The sequence below is a fragment of the Amblyraja radiata genome, chromosome 2 (assembly GCF_010909765.2).
Source record: "Amblyraja radiata isolate CabotCenter1 chromosome 2, sAmbRad1.1.pri, whole genome shotgun sequence".
Classification (NCBI taxonomy): Eukaryota; Metazoa; Chordata; class Chondrichthyes; order Rajiformes; family Rajidae; genus Amblyraja; species Amblyraja radiata.
In genome coordinates, this window is record NC_045957.1 from 61174095 (window position 1) to 61183856 (window position 9762).

Below are 9762 nucleotides of genomic sequence, written 5' to 3' on the forward strand. Positions count from 1 at the left end.
GCTTAAGGAGTCAAGTTTACTTGGGAGTCGAGAGAGTTTTATTGTCATGTGGCCCAGGTAGGTCAATGAAATTCTTGCTTGCTGCAGCACAACAGAATATGTAAACATAATACAGAACAGGAGATAAAAGTTCTGTGTGTTTATATACCATAGACCATATATATACACAATAAATTAACAGATAAACTGCAATAGGCTGTTATTGTTCAGAGTTTGGAGTTTGGTGGTGGACCCTCCACTTCCTCCAGTTTAAATTCCATTTAGAATAATTTTGGAGGACCAGGAAACCAAGAAGCAAGAGTTTCTCCAGGGAGTTACTCCAGCTCCAGGGAGTGATTCTGTGTTGGTTTTCAGTGGTCGCCGCGAGGCGGCAACCAAACTGCAATGGCGGCCAGATCTCCCACAATGCAAAGGGAGGGAGAAAGTGCCCGGCGCCGACCAGTTGCCGTGGCAGTGCGCATATGCAGTGCAGCACATGATGTCCTGGCCGTGGTTGTGCGCATGTGCAGGGGGAGGATGTGCTGGCTGTGGCAGTGCGTATGTGCAAGGCAGCCGGCCGTGCCGGCGGATAAGGAGCCGCAGAGAGCGGAGACCTGGACACGGATGGCGGGCGGAGATGGAGAGTGACAGAGAAAGAGAGATAGAGAGGGGAGGCTGCTCAGAGTTGAACGGCAGGTGCTTGCCAAGCCGGGCAAAATGACCCGACCTTTAGGTTGCCCAGCGGGACTTTAGGTGGCCATTGGCACCCGGGCAACCATTAATTTCAGGATTGTGCAAAAAAAATAATGAATTTGATTATCTTGAGAGTGGATGTTTCTGGATTGTGATAGTTCGGAATGTGGCCGCTGCCATGATTTATGCCCCGATATCGGCAGGCAAGACACAGCCGATATCGGGGCCTACATAACATATTTCGCATCATCAGATTAAAATGAAACCACACCAAAAAGCAAGATAAGATGTTAAATAAACAACATACCTTTTTCTTTGTCCTGCACTTACAATCCGTGATGCTGAAGGCGTTAGAAGTCGCGTTTAACTTCAATCCAGCTATGCAATCAACCAGCAACTTTACAAAAAACGGGAACGGGATCGCAGAACAAATTTTCTTCATCCGCTTGTAGTACGAGTAAATCGCTCTCCGACAACCAATAAAAACCTGCATTTTAATCATCTCAAAGTAGTATTCCTGTAATTGTGCATTGGGAAATTGATTTAATTACATTTTTAAATCATTCTTGTAGTTTTAGTGCAGTAAGTACGAGAGAGCTTTTGGGAGGGAGACTAATTAATTGGGTTCCAACCCTGAAACACATTCAATAATAAAAAATGATAATAGTTACAGCATACAAATAAATGCAGTGTAGTACTAATATAAAGTGACACTTGTGCAAAAGGGTAGACACTTTGCAGCTGATGAATCATACCAAAAATACTTCCTCACAAAATGTAGTAACAACATCGTGTGGAATAGGGTTACAGAATTCTGTATGCCTTGATCAGGGAATAAGCATGAAGATTTAAATCAACCACTAAATAAAGAGGTGTATTTTAAACTGATTTAGATTGACTAAGCCATTCACAGAGTTGTACATCTGTGCATTTGAAGCCTCTGGAGGACTGTCAAACACAGAAATGGGAATAACAACAGAAACTGGTTACAAATAAAACATGGCATGGTCTTAAACCAATTGTGCATGGTTATCTTTGGCAGAATAGAAGACTAATTGAACATGATAAAGTGTAAAGTTAATTAACGCACACAAGTTTCTTGATTACCTTCACAGGATTATATTGTTCTTTTGCTACCAGCTTTCCATCCCAGCTGTCTCCCTTTCAGAAAATGTCATTGGTAAACAATAGAGACACCATAACAAGTCATAAACTGCCCCAGTGACAGCAGCCCCTAGTGAAGCTACATCTGTAGAAAATGATTGTGTCTGATTACCTTTTGAAGACAGCAGCACACACATTGCATACTAAGTATGACTTTTGCATCGCCTTACTTTGCACCTGATGTATCTGTTCCCATTCTGTTTAAAATGCATTTCCCAAATACCCATTTCAATGCTATCAAATCGGTATTTGAAGGAAAATATTTTGACATGACTCTAATGTCTAGGAATTATGACCCCAATGACAATGTGTGCATCTGTCTAGCACTTGAGGAAAAAACAATGTATAAAATCCTTAAGAGCTTGTTCAAGATGCTTTATCTTCTTTAACCACAACAAAGACTTAAATAACACACGTAGGCAACACATAGTAAGCTTGAGGCTAACCAAGGCATGCTGCAATAAGAACAGTTTAAGTTGGAAAAGTGAAATGTTGGCATATGCTTTTGAAGAACTATATTACTGTGTGAGGTTTGAATGAAAAAGGAGAGGAGGACTGGACTATCTGTACTTGGAAATAAGCTGCAGTCGTATTTTTATTGGAAAGTTTTACTTGGATACAAATATTTTGTGACATTATTTGTCATCTGAATTATTTTTGCTCTTGTTAAATCATAGAAAATATGTGGATATTTTTCTGTTTAAAGATCTTTCATTTTTGATCTGCTGAGTGAATTGATGAATAGTGTATTTTTTAAGGACTTATTACTAAAGATTTATCAAGCAGTTTCCCAAATCACAATTTGGCTATATTAATGTATTATTCCTTCATCTAACATAAGTGTTTGTACAACTGAAAAACTGCAGCTGTCGAAAGATTAACCAGCTGAGGAGTGTTGTCAGCATTAGTTCAGGTCTAATAAATGAGACTATGAAGCTATTTATCAATCTCTTGTCCAGAGTGAAAACTTGGCCTATTGTAATAGTATTCTGTTTATAAGCTTTGACAATGCTAGCGTAATTGCTGTGCTCATTTTTATATAAAGCACGTTAAAGGGGTGGAGGAAGTATAACAAGATATTACAATTCTTTTAAAACCAAATGCCCATGTGCTACTTTCAGGTGTTGGTGCTGCTCGAGCTGGCAACCTCACATTCATGGTTGGCGGATTGGAAGAAGAATTTAATGCAGCTAAAGAATTGCTGAGCTGTATGGGAACCAATGTGGTTTACTGTGGAGGGGTTGGAACAGGACAGGTAACAAGAACAAATATCTAATTTAATTCTGGAACCATGTAATTTAATTAATAATTACCCACACCGGTGGGAATATTTCATGTTCCTACATTTGCAGTCTATTTTTGGAACTCTATGTACTTAGAACTAAGATTTTTTTTGTAAGTACATGAAGATAGGCTGGTAAATTAAGTTTCATTTTTGCAAATTGTAATTAGCAGTCTTGAAAAGACTTTTGTAAGTAGAATTATTTTGACTTTGCCAGTCAAGAAAACAGTTGGCAGTCACTCAAAACATCACTCCCCACCCCGTTGTAATCATTGAAATTGACAACAGCACAGGCTGGAGAAGGAACTGCTAATGTTCCTGTTGCCTCTTTTGGATTATTGTCAAAATAAAATTTCACGCAGACTGAGACATTTACTACTGTTCCTTAAACGTGTTTTTCAGCAATAAGGGCATTCAGCATATTTGAAATTTAATAATCATGTGTTATTTTAAAGATATTTAACACTTTTTCTCCCATTGTATTTTTGTTACCTCTAGGCAGCAAAGATCTGTAACAACATGCTCCTCGCCATTAGTATGATCGGAACTGCTGAAACAATGAATCTAGGAATCAGGTTTGATGGGTTTCTATTCAACATTTCCTTCCCCATTGCTTCGACAACTATCACCATTCACTTTGCACTGATGTAGATGTAGCCGCTGATATCCTTACCAAACGAACCTGTCCTTCGGTCTTGAGATTTTCAGCTGACCGAGCATCCAAAGCAGCTGCCTTTTGCGCTGAAAGTGTGTCCTGATTTTTCAGCTTGAATAAATTTAGCATTGTGCCCCGTCATTCAGTATGCACCAAAGGAAGTAGGTGAATGCTGCATCTGTCTTTTGAATTTGTAATTTTAAACATATTTGAAGTTACAAGTCCAATGAGAGGACACATATTGAGTTTCCCTTAACCATCTAGACGTAGCTTGGCTATATTAACTCTACAGTAAGATTATATTGGACATTTCCTTTTAAAATGTCTGCTCTTCTGCAGTACCTGCTATCTCTTTAAATCTATCTTTGAACAATAAAGGGGCTGTCCTACTGCGGCGACCTAATCCACGAGTTCAGAAGAGTGTCTTTGACCTTCAAGCTCGAGGGCACTCGCCAGGAAAACCTCGAGCTGGATCGCCCGTCAGCGATGAAACCGCGAGCCCGACCACAGACACACATACACACACACACACACACACACACACACACACACACACACACACACACACACACACACACACACACACACACACACACACACACACACACACACACACACACACGGAAAGCGGTGGAGTGCTGTCTGAAATTCACATCCGCGATGAAGAGGAAGGTAAAAGACGGCTGGCACAGTTATGGTAAGTCCTTTAGAGACCACTCCACTGCACTACGAGTTCAAAAGAACCATGCAGACAAATTTTTACTCACGGAAAATGTTTCAACATGCTGAAAATTTTTCCGCGACCAGCTGGACTTTATTGGATCGTGGACTTTAGGAGGGCACATCTTATCCGGAAACATTACAATCTGGTTTGGGAATTACTCTGCCCAGGACAAGAAGGCTCTGCAGAGAGTAGTGCGTTCGGCCGAACGCACTATGGGAACTTTACTCGCCCCTCTGCAGGAACTATACATCAAGAGGTGCAACTCCAGAGCCAATAAGATCATGGGAGACCCCTTCCACCCCTGCAACGGACTGTTCCAGCTGCTAAGTTCAGGCAAACGCCTCCGTTGCCATGCTGTGAGAACGGAGAGGTTGAGAAGGAGTTTCTTCCCAGAGGCCATTAGGACTGTAAACTACTATCTCACCAGGGAAACTTTAACTTTTCTATGTGGGGGAGGGGGGCAGGGTAAGGGGGAAACCGTCTCCCAGTCTCTTCCAGGCGGGGACGCGACTATTTCTCCGAGTCGCGTCCTCGCCCCCCACCTCGCGGCCTACCAGCTGGATCGGAGCGGCCTTTCCTGCCGGGGACCGGGAACCGGACCAGGGCTGCTACAGTGGCGGCGCAGCGCTGGAGTCACCGCGGAGCGGGCGATGCCTACCTGGGTCACCGTTTGGAGCTCCGGAGCGTTGGGCCGCTGCTCCAACATCGTGGAGCTCTGGTGCGGAGAGCTTCCAACGCGGGCGGCGCTGAACAACATCGTGGAGTCCTGGGGCGCCTTGCAGAGGGCCGCCAGCAGCAGTCTCCACCCGGCGCGGCCTACGGACTTTGGAAGCCACCGACTCCGGTAGGAGGGGGCCGACTCTGGTGTCCACGCCGATGAGGACGTCCCGCAGCCCCGACGTCGGACTTACAACACCCCGGCGAGCGGTCCTGGACATCGGGCCGCCCGTAGCTGCAACTGTGGAGGGCTTGGGGAGGCCCTGACCACGGGGAACAATGGAGGAAGAGACTGACTTTGGTGCCTTCCCACACAGTGGGAAACTTTGATTCTGTTGTGTGGGGATGTTTTATGTTAAATTCTATAGTGTGTGTTCTTTGTACCCTTTCTGGCTTAATCCCTCCCTTCACCACCTCCAGTTTAAATTCCAGTTGGAATATTTTGGAGGACCCAAGAACCAAGAACCAAGGGACTAACTTTACTGTACCACTCTACTGCTTTTTTTTTTTAAATTGCTGTTATTTTCCCTTTTTCCTTCTGCCCACAATATTTAATATGTAAAAGAATATGTGATTCTGTTCTGTTTGTAGTTTGTTTGGTTGTTTGTTTGGTTGCCATTTTGCACAAAGTCCGCGAACATTGCCACTTTTCATTTCACTGCACATCTCGTATGTGTATGTGACGAATAAACTTGACTTGACTTGACTGAGGCTGCGAGTATGTGGGAACTTACCTCGAGCATGAAGGAGAGTTCCAGTGACCTCATAGGACCTCCTAGGACCACGTGTCGACCATGCTGCGAGTTTGAGTCGAGGGGAAACTTCTAAACTCGCAGATTAGGTCGCCGCAGTGGGACAGCCCCTTAAATAATATGGAATCAAGAACATATTCCCAAAGATTGGAAACCAGTATTTCTCTTGCCTTTGTTGCTGTCTGAGTTCCCAGTGATTTACTGAAACTAGGACTTTTTAATCCCATTTCCTCTAATACGATCTCTAAACATCACAAGATTTACTCAAGCTCCAACTGCTGACTGTCTTTAAATTGCTATATCTTTCCTTTCTGCCTCAGTATTAGGTATTTGTTAAATAATTATGGAATGATAATGTTTAATTTGTCATTAAAATCTTTCAAGTGCAGTAATGCTCAGAGAAGAAAATCTGCAGTCTTTAACAATTTTGGCCAAAGATGGCTCCAGCTCCTAGAGTTTATAAGGGGAAACAGACAATTAAATACATACAAATCATGGAATGGATTTCTTATGTACCTTGATGACATGCAGTTAGGTTTATCCAACATTTCTGATATCTCGTTTTGGAAGAATTGTAGATTTATTTTATTAAGTTTGCTTCACCATTTCTAATGTCCTCTACCTAAATGTTCATACTTTTCACATTGGTTCCATCTCCTCTGCACCTATCATTGTAGATAGCATATTGTCTTCAATATCCAGTTGGAAATTACATTGAAAATCCTACCTGTGTTTCCTCCCTCAAAAGACCTCTTTCTTCCATCTCCGTATCATAGGTTGTTTTTGATTTGATTACTTTGCCTGTTATTTACACCCTCATCCTCGACATATTCCATTGTGAGCCTTCCAATCTCCATTATCCATTAATTTGTAACTCTTTTAAAATTCAGCCGATACGCAAACCTGCAAAATGAAACCGTTGCCCATCATCCTTGTAGATGCTGACTAATTTGGTTGCCAGTCGCAAGATACATGAGAAATTTTAAATTATTTCCTTTGAATTGTCTTTCAGTTTGTAAAACCGTTACCTCAGATCTCAAGATTAATATTCTCTCAGGAGCACCGTACTTGAGTATTTTTCAGTTTTGACATTTGCCACTACCCCTTATAACTTGAGAGATACAGGGTGGAAACAGTCCCTCCGACCAACCGTGTCTGCACTGACCAACGATCACCCTGTATACCAGCACTATTCTACACACTAGGGACAAGTTACAATTTTATGAAAGCCAATTAATCTACAAACCAGTACGTCTTTGGAGTGTGTGCGGAAACCGGAGCACCTGGAGAAAACCCACGCGATCACTGGGAGAACATACAAACTCCTTACAGGCAGCACCCATAGTCAGGATTAAACCCAGGATTAAACAGCTGCCGCTGTTGGATAGCAACTCTACCGCAACGCCACTGTGCTGCCCCAAAATGCTGGCAGAGTTTGCAACTTTTTGATTAGATTGCTACAGCAAGTATCAGCACCAGCTGCCATAAATAAGACTACTGTTTCTTCATTCCATTGTTTAAAAATGAACCTCATTACTATGCATTCCTGGTGGTCCTGGAAGGACCTGCAAAGCTGCCGAAAAGTGGGCAGAAAACTGTCTGGTTTCATTTGGGCATTATTTCATTGTTTAATACTTAAAGGATGAAATAAATAGTATTCAATAATGAATACAAAGATAAATCTCAAGAGGAAGCTCTTTTTTGTTTCATTACAGTTCCAGGCATTTTCAAAACTATTAATCATTACTATTCTGCCAAAATGCTGTTCACATTTGATTTTTGATTCACACAAAATAATATTTCATCAATAGCCCATCTACAGAAACAGTAACAAATACCCATTAGATACGATCAGATGAACCTCTTTTTTTTTAACTTTCTACTTTAAAAAATACCTTTGAAAATTTGAATAATATGCTCCATTATTTTAATTGGAATTTTTGGAAGTTAATTCCATAATTTGTTCAATGTTCAACATAGCAATGCATAAGTGAATCTCTGATATTTTGAGGCCTAATATTTTGCAATACCACATTTCGAGGATCTGGAAGGGGAAACATTATTACATGCAAAGAAGGAAGAGGCTAAAAAGTAATTGAAAGATACCATGTGCATTCTTATTCAATCTCACTATCTTTGCAGCAGTGCCTGTTAAAAGTTCAGCTGTATTTACAGGGCTGAAATATATGACCTTTCAATGTTCTAAATCACAGCATTTTTTTCATCGCAAACGAGTACTTGAATGCATGGTTTTAATAATTATTGACAGATTTTACGATGTGAGAAGTTAAAAAAAATTTAAACAGACATCATTTCACTGTATTTCTTAAGCTCAATTATGTCTCTACTAGTTCAACTTCTTCCACAATCCTTCAAATAAAGCAAATTCTAATTAGAAGTAGCAGAGCCTAGATAATTGGTTCATTAGAGTAAAAAGTTTTCATTCATTTATATTAAACTATATTTCCAATGGATAATTTGTACTAAGAAAGTAGTAATCTGTGCTTCTCGCAGTAACTTGCACAATTGTTCTTGCATTGTTTTTAATACTTTTCTCAAAGAGGGACCATTTAAAAGTCTGTTACTAAGGTTTTTTTACGTAAATCTTTTCAACTTAAGGGTGTTTGTTCTTTTTTTCCCTTCATATATTTCGGTGTCTGCTCTCCAATGTTGCTTCTCGGAGTCTGATATGCAGCTGAGGAGTTATCTCAGTCAACTGTATCCTGTCTGCGCCTAAAGTTTACAGGCCCTGCAGGCTGGTGTAATATCCAGCGGCTTCCACTGTCATTTTGTGTAAAAAAGACTGAGAGATTATGGACAGGAGATAGCCAATTGATTTGATATAAAGACTGAATACTCTGTTATCAATGAACAGGGTCAGTATTGTCGTTAGGACGTAAGGCAAGTCTATGGTTTTAATCTAAATGTCAAACTTTTTCTTAATGACATAAATCAATTTGATTTTACTTATAATGTGTGATCACCATATATCATACTTGCAGTTTTCGTGCTTGTAACTACTCCGAGTTTTCACTGTGCTACTCCAATACAGTAATATCATCATGAATTATGTAGCTGTGTCTGCATTGGGCAGCAAATTTCATTTTGCAATTGCAATTTTAATGCAACAGTATTTACTGGTCAAGCCATTTTATTATAATTTGAAGATATGCTTGTTCAGCTATCGTGGCCTTGCCTCAGATGTGAGACCATTCCTACCTATTAAGCTGTCATCATGAAACAGAGATAAAAGAGGAGTTAAGCCAGAAGAGACTAATTGGATTGTCAATATATTATGCCATTTACATTTTAAAAGCAACCCTCTGGAACAGCCAATTGTGATCTTCATTTGGTCATTGAAACTGGATTGATTGACTAAGTACTAAGTGATACTTTTGCCATGTAGCTGCTGCTTTGAGGTCAGCTTGGTGTCACAAATTATTTTGCTGCTACCTATTAAAATCCGCTTAAGACTAAGGTTACTTTACTTTTAAATGAGAAATATTGTAGCTTTGTTCTGAATATTGAATCATTTAAAGCCAGGCTGAAAAACATCTTGGAGACAGTAGACTGCAGATGCTGAAATCTTGAGCATAAACAATGTACTAGAGGTACGCAGCAGGTCAGGCAGCACCTGTGGAAGGAAATGGGCCCCTTTTCAAGGGTACTGAACTGAAACAATGCTGAGTAGTTTGTGCTTCTGTAGAAAAACATTTTTCCCCATTGGAAATGGGGAAGCGCCAGGGACTCGGGTTTGATCTTAACCACAGATGCTGTCTGTACGGAGTTTGTACAT

At 40.7% G+C, this 9762-nt stretch overlaps 1 protein-coding gene across 1 annotated transcript in view; it reads left to right on the top strand.

Annotated features, from left to right (window-relative positions):
• The window catches only part of hibadh (3-hydroxyisobutyrate dehydrogenase), a 115348-nt gene that overhangs the window by 78614 nt on the left and 26972 nt on the right, over positions 1–9762 (top strand). Inside the window, exons 5-6 of the mRNA XM_033047518.1 lie at positions 2958–3091; positions 3617–3693. Coding sequence (XP_032903409.1) covers positions 2958–3091; positions 3617–3693 — 211 coding nt within the window. The remainder of the gene's footprint in view (positions 1–2957; positions 3092–3616; positions 3694–9762) is intronic.